Here is a 20,886-nt window from a genome sequence, read left to right on the forward strand (position 1 = left end):
GATGACAAAGGTGACATAAACCCATCTCTCCAAAAGTTTGACATTATGAAGAGCATACAATTCTCTTATTCTCTTTCTGATGCTGACAAGTGAGACAGTCTTGAGGAAAAAATCCAAATAATGCTCTCCTCAGGATAGCAGAAGGCACATGCACCAATACCCTATACATGAGGTCAAGGATCATCCCACTAAGAGGCCTAAATCTCAGGATAAGCAAGATTTCTTGGTCTCTTTGACCATGGACCAATATCCTAAAGGAGCCTTTTTTTCTCCAATTCTCTAACTGAAGCAGAGAAGAGAATTTATATTCAGGGAAAAACTACATGATGCCCTTCTCAGATTAACAAGAGGCATGTACATCCATGCCATGAGGATAAGGAACATCCCACTCCAAGACTGTTCCCATGAGGAAGCTGGATACAAACGATACTATATTCTTTGGCAGAGGCAGGAGAGGAAGTTTGTCATCTGATGAAAAGTGCTCTGGCTGAAAAGGTTCTTTACAACCTTCACTGTAGTCTTTCTTTCTTAGGACCTACCAGAGAAGTAGAAGAATGGGACAACACTTGACTTGGGGCTGCCCCAGTGTTCCACAGAAGGGTATCACGGAGGTGGATGACCACATTTCACTATCTAGATGGTGCGGATACTTGATTCATGGAGGGATTGTTTTGCTACCGGTATGTTAGAAGTACCTGCCATACTGGACTCAAAGTCTGGCTGACTGAGTCCTCGGGAAGCAACTGCTGGGTGAGCTTTGTCACTTCCTTCCAGACAAGGAGGGTGGCTTTAAGGGCAGCATATACCCTATCTATACCTTGCTACAGGTGCTGCTGATTACTGTGTGCTCATCTCCAACAAGTGCCACAGCAGTATCTGTCACACCAGGCTCATTCTTGGCTTGATGGACCTCGAAGGAATCAGTCACTGGGTGAGCAATGTTACTCCCTCCTGATGGAAAAGAAGGGTTCTTAAAGGGAGAGGATGCTCCTCCTATCATGGCAGGAACAGGGAAGGTATGCAAAACATCTCATCTTCACCTAGCCTATAGAGTCGGAATTGGGACCTGGCCGAGACCATTCACCTCCATCCAATTCATGGAATTCGACCAACCCCGATGGTATCAGTCAAAGGTTGAAGACTAAAGAAATACCATTAATTAATGGGATTACAAGTGAGACAATTTAGTGTGGTTAAGTGGCTAACTAGGGTTTATAAAATATATCAGAGGGGCATGAAAGTTTAATAGAAATGGCTAGGAACAATAATTATACTATTTAATAACGACAAAAGTTTTATGGACGACTATAAAATTTACAGATATATAACATTACTCAACCTATCCTTGCAAAGTACAAGGTAACATTTTGATTAAGAAAAATGGAGTAATAGAAAGAAGTGGGAAGTCTTAGATATGGAGGAGGTTGTGTGGATCAAGTGTTTGTTATGAAACAAATATGTGTAATGCTTGACAGTAAAGATGAAAAAGCTGTATGTTGTATTTATGAGCCTAGAAAAGCTAATGAGATTAGAGCAGCAATATTTAGGATGTTGAAAGTAAACAGCATGAAGAAGATAAGTTTATAGTGATAAAAGGCATTATAAAGGAAGTGAATCATATTTAGAATATGTAGGTGGAAGAGTTGTCACTATGGTATGAAAGGGGATACGACAAGGATGTGTAAAGTCTTCCAAACTACGCTGAAGTAGGAGCAATATACCCCAGTAGTGAGGTAACCAAGAAGTCAAAATCATATCTTTAACTGAAATACATTGATAAATACTTCATTTTCATAGGCAACTATCTCCCTTAAGACCTTCCTTATAATACACAAACAATGCATCACAATCAAGACTTTCCAAATTAACACACAAGTAATCCATAGGGGTTTTATAAGCCTACTGGAAACATCCCTACCTGATGATCTGCCAGACTGGGGTTTGAATCCTGCTCAAGCTCGATAGTGTCTTGTAGTGTGGGTAACCTCACTCTCCTTGTGAACTAAGGATGGGTGGTTTAGGGGAGCCTTTAGGTCTACCTGCTAAGTCATTAGCACCCTTGTCCAACCTTGGGTGGAGAGTGGGCTTGGGCACTGATCATATGTATATATGGTCAATCTTTAGGCCACTGTCCTGCTAGCTAAGGCATTGTCACTGTCCCTTGCCTCTGCCATTCATGAGTGGCCTTTAAAAATTTAAACCTTTACTGTATTTAAGTATGTAAGGATTTTTTCTAGTGCATTCACAAGGAATAATGTAAACATTGCTGTGTTTATCAATATAATAAAATAACCAAACAAAAGACCAAAGTAAACAAAGATTAGTGAAACACACCAGCATAACAAGTTGCCTCAAACAAAATGCCATTAAGAGAAATTTGCATCTTTTAACATATATATTATTGGCATCTCTATTCTCGAAGTTTCTTTCGTCTCTTCTGTATAACCATTGATCTTCCCTTCACTACTTACACTAACAAACAGTAGATTGAGCTTTCACATTTTTCCTCTAAAGACAGTACCAGTAAGATTTTTCTTAAAAAAACCCTTTATCAATCAAGACTCCAAAGTGTTGAGCTCTTGGTCCCCTTGAAAAATTGTTTCTTGACATAATTTTTATGAAAAAATAGTTGTAATACATATAATTTTGGTTCATTTACTACAAAATTAGAAGAGAAAAGATTGAATCCCTTTTAAAAGGGCAGGATAAAACTATGACATAGAACACACCAAAACAAAAGGCACCATAAAGATCATTGGATGGCCAATCTATCTTGGACTTCAGGCTGCAGTATGATAAGAGCCACTTAATCACAATGGTTCCCAATATAAGCCCAAGGAACATTCTAGAAGTAATATGATGTGTTGAAACCTCACCATGATAAGAGAGCAATCAGACATTTTCCAATTCACTGGACCATAAGAGCAGCCATTTGCAGTGACTAAGAAAATTACAATGCCAGATAACCCCTACTATATTTGGATAGAAATTGCAGAAACTGGGACTCCTCAATTTCTGCATATTCCCAATACGTAATTTAGATAGCTTTTTATGTCTTCCAAAGGATTCCCAGTACTGAACAAGTCCAGTGACTGGAGGATTTTGGAAAAGAGACTAGCTAAGGACAAATCATAAGCAAATCATTCCTTACAGCAATGATCCTTGCAATATTAGTTTTCCTGTTGATGAATTATTGGTTTATCAACATACCAAAGAAAATCCTGATGCTTCCAATTCATATGATAAAATTAAATAATTAAGAAATATCTGATTACAGGTATCCTTCATTAGTCCCATATGAGGAGCTTTATAGCCTTGATATGGTGTAGTTAACGGTTCCTCCTAACTGTGTAAAGGTGTTGGTGGATTTATTCTGGGTGAACCCTCTTGGTAATTCTTAAGCGATAAATTTCATTTAACTTCTACTTTATATATTATTTTTCAATTTGATTAATATGTTACTCCTTTGTTTCCTCAATTTTCTTTGATATCAATTACATGAATGATTTATAAGTTTATTGTAATTAAATCCTCTATATTATTTTCAAGCTCCAATCTCCATATTTCCCTAGAATGAAATTGGAGTACAGTACATACTGTAATTCCAACTGAATTAACCACTAACAGTTGACTGAGGAGCCAGAGTTAATTAAGCGGGACAAGGTAAAGCAAAACAAAATCACTGATAAATTATGAGTTTGATTAACAATTCACAGAGCATAAACTTCATGTCTAATTCTGGACAAGAAACATAAAATCCAAGGTCAAAATAATCTAGGTAACGTGTGACATCAAGTGAAAAAAGAATTTAGTGAATTGTGAGTTGGAGAATGAAGGATATGGTGCTTATCTGATCAGGCTTGGAAGGTTTGAGCTATTGAAAATGATATTTTACAATTCATGCAAGAGGTATTATTGTTAGTACAAGTAAGAGGAGCTATTGTAGTGAAGAGTACTCCATCTCCAGTCAACTGTTTACTGGAAACATTTATGATGTTAGCATTAACTGTTCACATAAAGCCTGAGTACACAAGAATGACATACATCATTAATTAAGAACTTGACAATATGTAGTTTATTCACAAATTCATCCATAAAAGAGATGACAAAATATCTACAAGAATCTTGTTCAGATGAATAGCCAAAGCTAATATTCCAAGTATAGCAAGCATAAACATCCTAAGAGAAGGTTTAAAGTGAAATGTTAATGAATACAGAAAGGCATGGCATGGATTCATATAGCACTTGATGTACTGCCCTGATGATTCATCTTACAGTAAGCTAAAATTGACATTTTAAAGTAAGCTAAACTAGAGGGTAGAGATTTCTTATAAATGTACGATAGCCTTAAGAAATATTCTCAATTCATATTGTATATCAAATAATTCCTCTCAAAACACAATATAGTGTATTATGAAATACACTAAAATCTTTTAGTCTAAAAATCTCCCTGTAAAACTGGGGTCTCTCTCAAAGGTAGGTGCTTTTCAATGCCATTAAATAGCAACTCCTTTAGGATTACAGTACTTACATATTCTTGTTCGGAAGAAAGCAAGTTGCTGGAATTCTGGTTTTGCTTCAACAAAAACATCATTTCTCAAAAGTTGACCAAGGTCCAGGTTAATATCCACCTATAATAAAAATAACAATTATATTCTAAATTACAAGCATTTCCTAGATAAAACTACTATCATTTTGCAATTGCAAAGCAAACTTACTTTGCCAAAGTGACTTGTACAATAACCCTTTCTTTCTCTACAGTTTGTTATATAAAAAGTATAATACTGTATACCATTATTTTTACTGCAATCAAGATGTGCTTTACATGATGCCCTTAGACTTATCCTGTCTTGGGCAATCTTGTAATTTTTTTTTGTGAAATAGTAATCCGAATGCATATCTATATTGCATTGTTGTCATTGAAATAAACTAGTCTTGACATTGAATAAAATTCTCATATCCCATCGAGTCAATTTTATTTAGTCAGGTACTATACTAAAAATACTGAACTTCTAGAAGCATATACTTTTAATTACATTCTTACCTGTGCTTTTCCAAATATTTTCATTGGTAAAGCTGAATCTCCATCGCTTGGGCGACTGATGTTTTCTACTCGATTGCTAAGCTGTAATTCCACAACACCAGTTTCTAAACGTACTGCTGATTGAGTGGGTGTAGTGGCTGTGATTATAATGCCCTGGAATTGTATAAGGACATTATAACAGTTTATAACCAAATTTTTAATAAGGGAGAATTATCTTTTTTTCCATTCACACCCATTATTCATATAAAGTCTGATGTTGTACAACTTAGCTTCACAGTGAAAAGATATCTGGGAAATACACTGCATGTGTTTAAACATGTGATGAGTAGGGACAAGGAATGGTACTTTAGAATAATAGTAGATATTGCAGTAGCATAATGAAAATATAATTCTGTAAATGTAGCAAAACTGAAAATATAATTCTGTATCTGTAGTAAATAAAAAATTATAAATCGAACAACACAGGGAAAGCACAAAGAGAAAGCACAATGGTATCGCGTGGGACACAAAGGGTCGAGGACACACAAAGTCACACTGGGATTAGGAGAGCGGCGAGATGATATCGCGACACGGCCAGAAAACTTACTGGAGGTCGAGACCTGAGCAGGCATGCTCTCTGACCTGGGGTTAGCCTCAGGGTGAGTATCACTACGCCTGAGGTTACCCCTCATAGAAAATGGGTTTAGGGTAAACTACACAAAACTCTGGTCGGATGGGAGGAGATCCCAGATACTCCTAAGAAAGTAGTTTGAGGTAAGTACTTCGTGTTGGAACAAACTAACCCTTAATGTTTTTAGTTTTATCCAAATAAAATCTAATGGCCCTAATGGAACACAAGGGTATACTTTCCGAGATATTTCCAACCACTTTTGAAAAATATATGTGGAAATATTAAGGCAAACCATTTTGTCTTGAAATATTTCATAGCTAAAAAGGTATGTAAGTTACAAAATAATTTTCTCTTCATCAAACCCCACAGTATAAGAGAGACTAGTTTACTATTACTTTTAGTTGACGGTTAAGCTAAAAGAAAGAATTACAGCCATATCTTTAAAAAAGTTCTTCCAAAGGTTCCAACCAAGAACTCTTTAAATAATGTAAAACTACATGATGATTCCAATAAACTATTCTCACCATCAGGGGTTTCTCATTAACAAGCAGCCTGTAAACATCGGCCATAATACCTGGCGTAGATAAATCCACTCCCATATGTATATGTACAGTATTTAACATGGATCTACAATCATTAATAGCTGCAAAAAACACTTTCATTCCTGAAGATAAAAATTTAAAATCTTAACAATATCATCCAAGCTAATTAGTTCTTGCAACTGAGACATTCCTAGACTTGTACCTATCAATATAAACATTCTACTTTCTATATATGTTATTTGTTAATTTCTTTTAACAGACAATCTACAGGACCTGAAAAAGTGGGGTATCCTCCATGTGGTCAGATGAAGTGGGTGGGGTTTAGGTGAACCACCTCAAAAATTGGGTGTCTGATAGGATTGGTCTTGTAAGACAACCTCTTCGGATACTCTGAGTGTAGAGGCCAAAAACCTGCTGTTCAACAAAACTCTAAACTTGGTTATTAATGCCTGAATCATTGAAAATGGAGGGAAAGCATATACCATAGATCTAGATACTACCAGTTGTGTAACACGGTGTCCACTTTCCATGCCACAGATCCAGAACTGGAGAATGAAAAACCCCTATCTTCTTATATTAGAAAGATCATAAACATGTCCACATTTGGCCTTCCTCACCAATTCCAAAACTCTTGACACACAAAAGGATACAGAAATAATTTGTTAGGGATAATCTATTGTTTCCAGCTTAACTAATCTGTTACCAGTTTAAATTCCCTGGAATAAACTGACATAGAAAATTCATTGCCCGCTGCATTGTCTAAGATAAGAGAACTTCCACAATCCATTGAAGATTGTCCTACTATTTCACTTGACATAATTGCTTCTGCATCACTGGAACACAAATAGTGTCCAGATCAGGCATATCATTTTCCAGTTATGATGAAACTGGATTTCCCTTAGCTTTAAAAGACCCTTCAAAACAAACTTCTCTACAGATGTCATGGTTCCCAGTAACCTTATCCACATACAAACTGACAATATTCTTATCCACTTGAACTTCTCCAAAACCATAATTAAGGACTGAATTCGCTTTTTCGACAGAAAAGGCTGAAAAGGAAATGTTGCTATTACCATATCTAAATCTCAAATTCTTTAAGAGGGAACCAGATGACATTTCATACTTACCAGGACTCTTATCATTTTCAATAAAAAGAGTAATCAAAGTTGCTGAATCTAAATCTCTTCCAAAAATTAGTTCAAAACTATACAATCATCAAAGTATAAAAGAACTCTAATGCCAAAGAACCTTAGCCATTTGGAGATGGGATCAATCATTACGACGAATACTTGAGAAGCTATCCTGAGACATACATATAAGTATTTGAATTGGTAAACCTTTGACCCATTCATAAACCAAAGGAGTTTCATTGATTCCAGATCAAAATTAAGTAGTATTAAGCATCTGTCAAGTCTACCAAAAACATAAAATCTCCTTTCGTAACTGCTCCCAGGAGAGTTGTAGGAGTTTTCATGGAAAATTTGGTGAGAACTGTATACCTGCTTAGAGTTGAAACATACAACTTGTCTCCAACAATCCAAAATGACTTGTATACAGTACTAGGAACAACCTTTGTCTACAAGATTTCTAATCTCTAATTTCAATAGACAAGCTTTAAATGAATTATTTACAAAGGTTTGAAATGGAAGGAGTTCCTTAGATAAGGGAGGCTTTGTAGAAAGAGGAATTTGATAACCTTCCTTTACCATGGAATGGACAAAAATTGGTGTAAGGATATCAAATCCCTCTTTCTAGAAAGCCTCCCTTGTACAGGGAACCCCTTCCCTTTCAAACTTATGTAAACAAGTCCACCAAAACTCATCTTCTGAAATTAGAGATCTCAAAACTGGATATTTCAAAATGTTCCATACTGGGGAATGTATAGTAGGTTAAGAGAGAAATCATAGTTTTAATTTAAAGGTAAAAAAGCTCTCACTACATATATATTAGCAATGTAACCTAGGGCAACATTCATCAAAATAACATGAGGCTAGACTCTACAGTGGTATGTTGATGATGAAGTATGTAAATGGTACAAAACATACAAGAATTGTTTCTTAGTGACAACTAGCAATTAAAAAGTAAAAACACCATGGAAATCCCACTTACGTGAAGGAGGAATAGCATATATTGTATAAAATAAAAAAGGATAGACATTACTGAAAATAATTTATCATAATAAATGTTTTAAGCATTCAAATACCTTAAGACGGAGCTGAAGAGTAAATAACAGCCTTCGAGGATGCGATACATGACTTGTGCCTTCTTCTGTCCACAACGGAACCGGTTTATCTCCACCGGCCATTTTCTGTACTACTTCGTTAACTTCCTTTAATGAAATAAAACAACTTGGTAACTAGGAAAATTAAAAGAAAGTATGTATGTACGTATGTATGTATGTATGTATGTATGTATGTATGGATATATATATGTATGTATGTATGTATGTATGTATGTGTGTGTGTATATATATATATATATATATATATATATATATATATATATATATATATATATATATATATATATATATATATATATATGTACAGTATATATATATATATATATATATATATATATATATATATATATATATATATATATATATATATATATATATAAAAGTTATGCAAACAAACCAAGTTTTTATTAAGGGAGAAGACAAAAATTATATCACAGGAATATTAAGGCACAAGAACAGGAGGGTTATATTAATGTATTACTACTTTCTTTCTACAAGCCATTACGGTTAAATTATTGGGCAGTAACAATGTTAAAAGGCAATTTTGGTATATGACGAATAATCAGTAATAAAAAAGTGTGGATGTGAAAAAATACCTATACCAATCTGAAACAGACAAAGTGAAGAAAGGAAAGAATTTAAAAGTAACAAAGAACTATCAATAAATATATAAAAATCAACAAATTAAAATTCACCCAAGAAAAAAAAAAGTGCATACTAAAGTATATTCAAATCACTCATAATATACAGCTTTCTATATGTTCTAATTTTTAAAGTTAGCAATTCCAGATTTATATCACAAGATTCAAAATAAAAATTATTTTGAATAATAACTAACCTTCATGAAAACTTTCTGGACAAAAACTAAGTGATTAAGGAGATCAGTTGTCAGGCTGTGTTCCAGAGCACCAATTTCAGCAACAGCACTCATATAGCTTCCTTCTCTTAATACCATACCATCAGCAGCTGGAATATAATGATAAAACAAATACAGTACAATCAAATCAAATAATTAACACTACACTAAATAAAATATTCATATAAAAACTTGAAAGAAGTAAAAACCACCATGATTTAAGTAGTACTATTCTATGACTTTTTCAATACACTTTACTCACTAGCAAAAAATGTTAACTTGAAAAATTAATGATGCATTGTAGTTCACCAAACAGAAAATGAAATTAACTGTAGGCTAATCATATAATTCTAAAAATACTAGCTTTGTTATGATACAAATGCAATGGTATTATACATACACTAGTGTGTGGCATTCAGTGAAGTTATTTTAGGGCAATATAGACTGGTCAGCTTATGATGCCTCAAAGATGGGGAGTTTTGAAATTTGGGTTGCATTTTAGTGTTAGGTTTATACATTTGTTTTTTTTTTGCAATTCTTTCAAATACTGATTTGCCTATCATGAATGTACTTTGCATATTTGGATGCATTTTATAGTCATTAGCTTATTTCACAGTATTGGAATATTTGCTAAATAGTATTAAAAATTCAAACATAAAAGGTCAGTTTTACATGTAAATCCCATAATTTGTTATAAGCCCTACAAAAAACCACATTAAATTTTATAATAAAGCTATAAGCACAATGATATACAGCCAAATACATTTCAATCATACAATATACCTAACCTAACTGTTAATACCCGTAAATGAAATAGTTATTACAACATAATGCAATAACAAATGGAAAATAATACAATATGTACAGTACAGTAAAAATACTGTACATAAACAGTATGTAATATACAGTACCGTATGTACTATAATTTATCAATATTACCTTACTGTAGAGAGGTATGTTTTCTATCATGCATAACCAAACCGTTTTCTTCAACTCGCACATGTTTTAACCGTCACTAATTTATTGTTCAATAATTCCATTTTTGATTAGACTGTGGGCCCAGGGATCGAAGGTCCAACGATCCCGAAAGTGTTGGAGTCTCCATCCTACCTGTAGCATCTCATTGCTTAGGTGGTCCAGAGGGCTTGCCACCCTGACTGCGTCCTCCCCTGCCTCGTAGGGGGTGTCTTGAGGAGCCCCGTCGGGAACCTCTTCCTTTCGGACGAAAGGTAGTGTGCCTCTCAAACCCTGGGTTGAAAGCTGGTGACTGGGCAACCAGCTGTTGAGGCACCACTTGGAAGGTAGTCTGTGGCTGAGCAACCACTGGGGGCATCGCGGTCATGGTGACCGGGGGATGTTGCTGAGTAGGCCGAGAAGGTAGTCTTGTAGTCTTGGCTTCTTTTTCTTCCGTTTGGGTTGGGGACCAGCATCCAGGGAAGACTTACTCTTTGAGAAGATACCCCACTTTTGGAGAAGGTTCCTATTCTCTGTGGCGGCTTTCTCAACTACCTCTTGGACCACTTCTTTTGGGAAGAGGTCCTTACCCCAGATACTGGAAGAAATCAGCTTCCTGGGTTCGTGTTTCACTGTCGCAGCAGCAAACACGAACTCCCTACAGGCTCTCCTGGCCTTCATGAAGGCGTACAGGTCCTTTACGAGGTTGGCCATGTGCATCTTGGCCACGACCGTGAGCATATCTGGGGTGCTGTTGTGGCCTGCACACATTTCTATGCAGTTCTGGAGGGAAAGAGAAGCGGCTAGCCTCTCTTTTGCCTCTTGCTCCCTTCGCAAGAGAAAGTCCGATAGCTTCGCGAGGTTCTCGCTGAACTGCTGTCCCGCAATATCTGCATCCAGTTTTCCTACTGAGAAGGTAAGGTGGACCTCCTTCCATTCCTTCTCATCCGTGGGCAGGGCTAAAGACAGAGGCCTACACTCCTCTGGTGTAGGGTATGGTTTGCCTGCCTCAACTGCCTTGGCAACGGTCTGAAAAGCCTTCGACGTAAAGGGGAAGGCTCTTGAAGAAGGAGCAAGAAAGGTAGGGTGTTTCTTGCTCAGTGCATAAACTCGCGAGTTGGTATAACCTGCTTTCTTCAGGCTACTCGTCAAGAGAGCCTGTGCTTTGTCGTGGTCGAATACCATGACCTCCTTTGGTTCCATCTCCTCTTTTGATGCTGGTTCATGCTTCAGCCGGATGAAGCACTCCGGGTAGGCATTGAAGTTCGGCCAGAACGGAATGTCGTCCATGGGGATGGCTCCAAATTTCTACGAGATGTAGAGCTTGCCGTTGGTAATAGGCATGAACTCTGCATACCTCCAGGGATTGGTCTCGGAGTAGGATGGCAGGTCTTGTACTCTGGGTTGCTCGTTATCTTCGCTTCCCTTTCTACGCTCTCCTTGCGTAGATTCTCCATTAGGGCGGTAATGGGGGCCAAAACTGCCTGACCCATTGCGTCCAATAGAGGGGTAGGAGCCAAAGACTTAGACGGCGGCAAAGGCGGAAGGGCTCCTCCGCTTCTGACGAGTCGTCGTCTTCATCTCCTCCGGGTGGTAGAGTAGACTCTTCCACAGGATCGTCCCGTAGGAGATCCTTCTCGGTGTCCATGGACACTTCAGACATCCTTTCCTCCTGGTGTATGTCCATGCCTTGCATTGCTTCACTGACGTCAGCCTCAACTGCGATCTGGACGCAGGGAGGCCCGGGTCGTGCCTGGGGTACGACGGCATCAGTTGTAGCTTTCGGGAACAGCAAGCTACGCATCCTGTCATTGGGAAGGTACGGTCCCGGAGAGTTCTTTTGGAACCCTCGTACCCATTTGTGAAGCTTCTCGCGTGCTGCATCCCTCGACTCCGATGACTTGGGGTCGCCGAAACCCTCGGCCACCAAGGCCGAGCAGACGTTGCAGTTCTTGGGGTCCCAATAAAGCAAGGTTTCGGTAGTAACAACGCAGGCGGCATGAGACCTACACATAGTGTGACCACAAAAGTTCCTACTTTTATGGTTACAGTACATCACCTCACACTTCACTTTCTGCTCCTCCTTTCCAGAGGCAGAAGATGCTGGAGAATGCATGTTAAATAGGAATGAGCAACCATTTTGGGCCCTGTAATAGTAGGGGAGGAAGGGTAACCTTGATAACGGCTCCCCTTCGATTTCGCCACTCTTCCCCCTGAGTGAAAACTATATTCGGGGTGAAGATTGCCATGTGTCGTATCAAGATATACGTCCCCTGATATTATGCGATATCCTTAAGAAAAATTTTAAGGATACTCGTGCCAGGAGTTAGAATTCCGGAGACCTATGGTCAATTCTCTGTGAGTATCACTGTAGACAAATATCCCTTAGAAAGCTGTCTATAGGAAGCTTACACCAGGACGACATGGCCATCTCACCCAAAAAATAGATTTTTCGCTTTGCTTCAAAATCCGTTAAATAATCAATGGTGATAAGTCAATAAATAACCGAATTGCTTTTTTTTTTTACACACTCATATTCTAAAGCTATTTTATTGTAATACAAGCAAAATTCATTGATTTTAATATGTAGGTGTACTTTGTAGAACGAATAAACCTTAATTGTTCAGTAAATAGTTTTTTAACTGTTATTTGTTTACTGAAATTAAAGAAAAATATATTGCTAATGTTCTTATATACGTAGTAGTACTGTGCGTATGTACATACATATAATACAGTGCTGTTCATTGTGTTTTTTTAATTTAAAAATGTACTTATTGATATGAAATTAATTTTAGATGAATAATTATGACATTAAAAGTTAAAATAATGTTACGATCTGTTATTTATTTACTAAAATGAAAGAATAACATATCGCTAATGTGTTTGATATGCGTAGTAGCATTGTGCGTTTCTACATACAATACAGTTCTGTTCATTGTTGTTTTTTAATCTAAAAATGAACTTATAATGTACTTATTGATATCGAATTAATTAATAAATAATAATGACATTAAAAGGAAAAACTATGTTACGATCTGTTATTTATTTACCGAAATGAAATAAAAATATATTGCTAATGTTTTGATATGTATAGTAGCAATGTGCCTACATACGCAATGTACATACACAATACAGTACTGTTCATTGTGTTTTTTAACTTAGAAATGTACTTATTGATATAAATTAGGAAAGCAGGATCTTACGACAGTTTTGAGGCACACAAATTTCAAAATTATTTTTCAGCAGCCAGGCGAATCTCATTTCGTATCATGAGGGGTTTTTCGTAATACGAGAGGAAAAAATCTTTGTATCTATTTTCGTATCATGAACTTTTCATATACATAAACTTTCGTATCAAGAGGTACTACTGTACTGGAAATATTAAACTCATATAAACAATCTGCAGGATGTCTTGATCAATTAGACAAATAACAGGATGGTACCAATTTAAAAGGTATCTTCTTCCACTCTTAGATTGCACCACAGCCTCTATACCGTGACCTTCCACTGTATTAGGTTAAACATATCTTGCGTGTTGGTACACTCATGAAAATTTTTTCTGGCAATTACTCCTCTTGATTTTTTATTTCAAAACTATGTGGTGAGAAGCAAGGATACCAACTTTTTTATCAAGCAACTGCATTTTTGTTATCTTTTTATCTTCATCTTTGATCTTCATTCTCAAAACCATTACAACTCTTCTTTTATCTGCATGTAGTTATGCTCATGGTTATTATATTTCTTTTTATACTTCATTGTTTCCTTCTCTATATATTCTTATCATACATATATTAGGATGCTCTCCCTTGGGCCCAAAATAGATTGTAATAAATTATAACCATAGCAACACACACTTTTTAAAACATGTCATGGAATCAGTGAGTGAATTTATGTGATATTATAATGTCAAGATATAATACTATTAATCTGAGGAAGGCTTATTTAAAAGAAACCTGGTTTTATTAGAATTTTTTAGGCATTAAGTGCTGTGGTAACTGTGAGGGATATGTAATTACACATTTTCTGGTAATTTATTTGCTTAAACTTAAGTTATACCTTTACTTTTCTTAATGAGAAAGTTTAAGCTTTTATTTAAAATGGCAGATAGTTGGTATAGGTTTGTCATCCAAACGGGAAATACAAGTGATTACAAGTTTACTTGGGGTTAAGATGGGCTACCTTTTATCTAGTCCTGAGAGGTTGATACATTTATCCATCTATGTTATTTTCCCTTTCCTTTCCTTCAATATTGCACCTCAGTTAGTATGTGTGAATCAGCAATATGAACATCGGGGTAGTTTCATGAAAATAAACAGAATTTTAATGTTAAATCTATTGATGCTCTTACACATGAATCGCCTCCTCCCTACTCATCAGTGATATCAAGAAACCAGCTATTGGGTTTTCAACTTTAAGAATTGAAAAGTAAGAGGTAATATGCAGTACCATTAACAAATTACAAAAGTTGTCATCGAGGCATTTTGCAAGGAGAGAGAACAGGAAATCTTTACTTTGGGATAGACATCAATATAACTTCAAGTAGAAGCTATATGAACATCAGGTGAGTATAGAAATAATAAATTTTACCATTAAAATTTTGTTAACTGACAAAGAAATAAAACTACTTACCAGTGTGTTGGTCAGGATTAGTAGTATCATCTTGAATCAATTCAGCCTCTACATGCACTTGTGGGAGCTGGATGCTTGCTGAAGATGGCAAGTGTGTTTCACTGGGCTGAAATATTAGGGAAAACCATGACTTAATCATAAATAAATCTAACAGAATAAAATGCTTTGTGATGAATATAAATAACGGTAGTGTTACCGTACTTGATTTAATATGAATCGCTTATAAATTTTCTTCACATTCATTTTACTGAAGTACATCAAATTCTACAAAAAGCTGTTACCTGTTGCTTAGACTGACTTCTTCCAAATATTATCATTATTACTCTACATCAACTAATTTCATAAGACCACTGACTAAAATGTCTGAGCTCTCATAGGGCTTGTACCAAGGAAGTTCTCACCTGAGAGATAAAAACTGAAGTAAAGTGAAGATAAAGAAGGTAGACACCTAAGTAAGAAGAGGCTATGCTGCTAACTGGTAACTTACACAAATCTTATAATACTACATAAGAGAATTTAAAATACCTCATTAAAGTATTTGCTAATATACAGTAATCCATAATTTCTTTGCTGAAAGGTTCAAGGACACGAACAAGATTGTAATCCAGAACTAGATTGGCCAAGATCCATCTTGTGGGATAGAAGACTTTAACATCTAAAGGGGATTTGAATTATTCAAAACAAATTATGTACCACAAGTAACTTTTAGATAATGTATTTTCAATAATCTATTTTAAAGACCTCTAGGAGAAGTACACTCCAAAATCAAACCATCATTCTCTACTCTTGAGTAGTGTCATAGCCTCTGTACCATGGTCTTCCACTGTCTTGGGTTAGTTCTCTTGCTTGAGTGTACACTCGGGCACACTATTCTATCTAATTTCTTTTCTTCTTGTTTTGTTAAAGTTGTTATAGTTTACATAGGAAATATCTATTTTAATGTTGTTACTCTTCTTAGAATATTTCATTTTTCCTTGTATATTTTCCTCACTGGGTTATTTTCCCTGTTGGAGCCCCTGGGCTTACAGCATCATGCTTTTCCAACTAGGGTTGTAGCTTAGAAAGTGATAATAATATTAATAATAATAACAATAATAATAATAATAGAATACTAAAGAAATATTCTCTCCACAGCTCTAGGACTAGTGTTTCAATGTACAAAGCACATATTATGTGTGTATACAGGTGACCATAGAGTTAGGGTACTATTGAATTTAGCACAACACCTTCAATGTTGAAATTGTCTGGCTATTGGTCATTCGTCACCACCAAGAATCCTTATTACCTGCGCTCTAACTTGCGCCAAGTCACCACCTTTTGTACTCAAAGTGAGAATCAGTTGTTCCGCTCCACTCAACATAGCTTAGAAGGTGGAAGGGTCTTGGAAACTATTCAGCACCTCCTAAAATTAGGTTTTTTCTTCATCAAAACAATTTTTTTTTCTCCAGGACTAAAACCAGAGCAATAACTGAGTAGACTTGTGTACCATCAAGGACTCCATAAAAACTAAGCAAACAACTTAATCATGTCAGTATAGGTGAGAAGAAAAACTAACAAGTCTGAGACTTACCACTTTAGTAAAAACTCTAGAGAAAGGCTGGATGCCTGGTGTACCACCCATGAATGTTGAACTGCTTGAATTTGTTTAAGATGTTTTACAAACATTTAAAGTTAAATTTGAAAGAAGTAAAGAAAAAAAGGACAAATTTATAAAGCTAAGCCTGTTCCCATACTGTTGTGAAACAACCACTATGTCACTTCATACAGCTAGTGACAAAAACTTATAGTACTTTAAAAAAGACAAAAAAAAAAAAAATGGTGCATCTATTACATAAACCCTATTGCTAAGAATAATTGAAAACAAAAATGATATTTTAATTATAAAATAAATTTTTGAATATACTTACCCGGTGAATATATAATAGCTGAGCCTCCGGCGGCTCGACAGAAAAACACACAAAAACTCGCGAGCGATCGCTATGAAGGTTGCGGGTGTGCCCACTAGCGCCAACTATCGGCCAGATACCGCATATACATGTAAACAGACCCAATTTTTCTCATCCCGCTGGGTCTCTATCGGGGAGGAAGGGGGGGCCTTTAATTTATATATTCACCGGGTAAGTATATTCAAAAATTTATTTTATAATTAAAATATCATTTTTAAATATTTAACTTAGCCGGTGAATATATATAATAGCTGATTCACACCCATGGTGGTGGGTAGAGACCAGAGTTAATTAAGTTTACAGCATATATGCTTAGAGTTTTTGACAGTTATATCATAACAAAACCCAAATATATAAAGGTACCTGGTAAGGAAGTTGACTTAGACGATTACTCTGCCTTATTAGTCTGTCTTCCTCACGAAGCCCAGCGATCCTCTTAGGATGCTGAAAGACTCCCAGGAGCTGAAGTATTAAGGGCTGCATCCCATACAACAGGACCTCATCAAACCCCTAATCTGGGCGCTCTCAAGAAATGACATTTGACCACCCGCCAAATCAAAAAAGGTTGCGAAAGGCTTCTTAGCCTTCCGTACAACCCAATTAAAAAAAAACATTTCAAGAGCAGATTAAAATATTGGAATTAAGGGAATGTAGTGGTAGAACCCTTACCCACTACTGCATTCGCTGTAACGAATGGACCCAGTGTGTAGCAGTCCTCGTAAAGAGTCTGGACATCTTTTAAGTAAAATGACGCGAATACCGATTTGCTTCTCCAAACTGTCGCGTCCATAATACTTTGCAGAGATTTATTTTGCTTAAAGGCCACGGAAGTTGCTATAGCTCTTATTTCGTGCGTCTTAACCTTAAGCAAGCATCGGTCTTTTACATTCAAGTGAGAATGAGCCTCTCGTATTAAAAGTCTGATAAAATATGACAAAGCATTCTTTGACATAGGCAATGATGGTTTCTTAACTGAGCACCATAATGCCTCAGATCCACCTCGTAAGGACTTAGTACGAGTTAAGTAGAACTTAAGAGCTCTAACTGGACACAGCACTCTTTCAAGTTCGTTGCCTACGATCTCTGACAGGCAAGGTATATCAAAAGACTTAGGCCAAGGACGAGAAGGCAGTTCATTTTTGGCCAGGAAACCAAGTTGAAGTGAACATGTGGCTTTTTCTGTAGAAAAGCTGATGTTCTTACTGAAGGCATGAATTTCACTGACCCTTTTAGCCGAAGCCAAGCACACTAGGAAAAGCGTCTTGAGGGTGAGATCCTTCAGGGAGGCTGAATGTAATGGCTCAAACCTGTCTGACATGAGGAACCTTAGGACCACGTCTAAGTTCCATCCAGGAGTTGCCAAACGACGTTCCTTAGAGGTCTCGAAAGACTTAAGGAGATCTTGGAGATCTTAATTGTTGGAAAGATCTAAGCCTCTATGACGAAAGACCGAAGCCAACATGCTCCTGTAGCCCTAAATCGTGGGAGCTGAGAGGGAGCGAACATTTCTCAGATGTAAAAGAAAATCTCCGATTGGGCTACAGAGGTACTGGAAGAGGACATAGATGCTGGCTTGCACCAATCTCGAAAGACTTCCCACTTCGACTGGTATACTCTGAAGGTAGAAGCTCTCCTAGCTCTCGCAATCGCACTGGCTGCCTCCTTCGAAAAGCCTCGAGCTCTTGAGAGTCTCTCGATAGTCTGAAGGCAGTCAGACGAAGCGCGGGGAGGCTTTGATGAACATTCTTTACGTGGGGCTGACGTAAGAGATCTACCCTTAGAGGAAGACTTCTTGGAATGTCTACCAGCCATTGAAGTACCTCGGTGAACCACTCTCTCGCGGGCCAGAGGGTAGCCACCAACGTCAACCCTGTCCCTTCGTGAGAGGCGAACTTCTGCAGTACCTTGTTGACTATCTTGAATGGTGGGAATGCATATAAGTCCAGATGAGACCAATCCAGTAGAAACGCGTCTATGTGGATTGCTTCTGTATCTAGGACTGGAGAGCAATAGATTGGTAACCTTTTGGTCAACGAGGAGGCAAAGAGGTCTATGGTGGGTTGACCCCAAGTAGCCCAAAGACTCTTGCCCACGTCCTTGTGGAGGGTCCATTCCGTGGGTATCACCTGACCCCTCCGACTGAGACAGTCTGCCAAGACGTTCAAGTCCCCCTGGATGAATCTCGTCAACAGGGAGATGCCTCGATTTCTTGACCATATGAGAAGGTCCCTTGCGATCTCGAGCAGCGTGAAGGAGTGTGTGCCTCCTTGCTTGGAGATGTAAGCCAAAGCTGTGGTGTTGTCTGAGTTGACCTCTACCACTTAGTTTCGAAGAAAGCTTTCGAATTTCATCAAGGCCAAGTGGATTGCTAATAGCTCCTTGCCGTTGATGTGCATGCTCTTCTGACTTGAGGTCCACAGACCCGAGCATTCCCGACCGTCCAGGGTCGCACCCCAACCCAAATCCGACGCGTCTGAGAACAACACGTGGTTTGGGTTCTTGACTGCTAGGAATAGTCCCTCTCTCAGACTGATATTGCTGTCCCACCATTTCAGGCATGCCTTTACTGGTTCGGAGACTGGGAATGATACCGTCTCTAACGTCTTGTCCTTGTTCCAGTGAGAGGCTAGATGGAACTGGAGAGGCCGAAGGTGTAGTCTCCCTAGCGAGACAAACTGCTCCAGGGATGAGAGAGTCCCTACGAGACTGTTTCAACTCCTGACTGAACAAACGTTCTCTTTTCAGCATTAGTTGGACTTCGAGCAGGGCTTGTTCTATTCGGGTGGCAGATGGAAAAGCCCGAAAAAACTGGACTGCGAATCTCCATCCCCAAATATAGAATAATCTGGGATGGGATCAGTTGGGACTTTTCTAGGTTGACCAAAAGTCCCAACTCCCTGGCCAGACTCAATGTCCAATGTAGATCCTGCAGACAGCGAAGACTGGACGATGCTCTGAGAAGCCAGTCGTCCAAGTACAGGGAGGCTCGGATTCCCGATAGATGGAGGGATTTTGCCACATTCCTCATGAGCCTCGTAAACACGAGAGGAGCAGGACTGAGGCCAAAGCACAGGGCTCGAAACTGGTACCCCACATTCCTGTAAACAAACCTCAGAAACGGTTGGGAATCCGGGTGTATAGGAATGTGGAAGTATGCCTCCTGAAGGTCGAGAGAGACCATCCAGTCGCCTTCCATTAATGCTGTCAAGACAGCTTGGTAGACTTCATCGTGAAGTTTGTCTTGACAATGAACACATTGAGCGCACTTGCCTCTTACGTACTCCTGCAGTGAACATGGCTGCCAGATCAATGGAGCCATCCCTGATAGACTTGTTCCTGCAGAGAACGTGGCTGTCAGATTATTGGAGCCATCCCTGATAGCCTTGTTTATGCATGACATAATTGTACAGCAAAACTTCAAACGCTCGAAAAAACTCCTAACAGGAGATGGTCTAGCTCTAAAGCCGACCATAAAATCTTGGAGCGTCTCATGCCAGGCGCCAGGGAGAGTCTATGAGGTTTGAGAAGTCTATCTGGGCAGAGGCAGGAACTCCCAAGCCGAGAACTTCTCCCGTGTCATATCAGACTCTCGCTCTATAAGCCAGCTTAAAAGTAGGGAAAGCAAAGGCTGTCTCCCCCAAACTCCTCCTGGTGATTAACCAGTCGCCTAGCAAATGTAAAGCTCTCTTAGAAGAGCGAGAGAGCACTAGCTTAGAAAAACAACGGCTTCGAAGTAGCTAGGCCTAGTGTAAAACGTTTAGGCGAACGAGGAGCAGCAGTTACAAAAAGATCCGGACAAAGATCCTTAAAAATCAGCATGATTTACTTAAAGTCCATAGAGGGCTGAGCAGCTTTAGGCTCCTCTCCGTCTGACAGAGTCCTCAAGGGAATATCAGTAGGAGGGGGATCAGCAACTTCCTCATCTGAAGGAACCTTGTCCGACAATTGCCGAGTCTCAAGCAAGGGAGAGACCTGCCGTGGTGGCAATGCTTGACAAGCAGAGTCCACACGCAAAGGAGCAACAGTAGCAGTCAAGGACGCTATGTCATGTAACTGCTTAAAG

At 38.1% G+C, this 20,886-nt stretch overlaps 1 protein-coding gene across 1 annotated transcript in view; it reads right to left on the minus strand.

Moving 5' to 3' along the window:
• tweek (transmembrane protein KIAA1109 homolog tweek) overlaps positions 1-20,886 on the minus strand; it is a 789,520-nt gene that overhangs the window by 231,843 nt on the left and 536,791 nt on the right. Inside the window, 5 exon segments of the mRNA XM_068348609.1 lie at positions 4,532-4,631; positions 5,045-5,197; positions 8,400-8,525; positions 9,277-9,404; positions 14,878-14,983. Of these exon segments, the coding sequence (XP_068204710.1) occupies positions 4,532-4,631; positions 5,045-5,197; positions 8,400-8,525; positions 9,277-9,404; positions 14,878-14,983 (613 nt within the window).

This window comes from Palaemon carinicauda, chromosome 24, assembly GCF_036898095.1.
Source record: "Palaemon carinicauda isolate YSFRI2023 chromosome 24, ASM3689809v2, whole genome shotgun sequence".
Classification (NCBI taxonomy): Eukaryota; Metazoa; Arthropoda; class Malacostraca; order Decapoda; family Palaemonidae; genus Palaemon; species Palaemon carinicauda.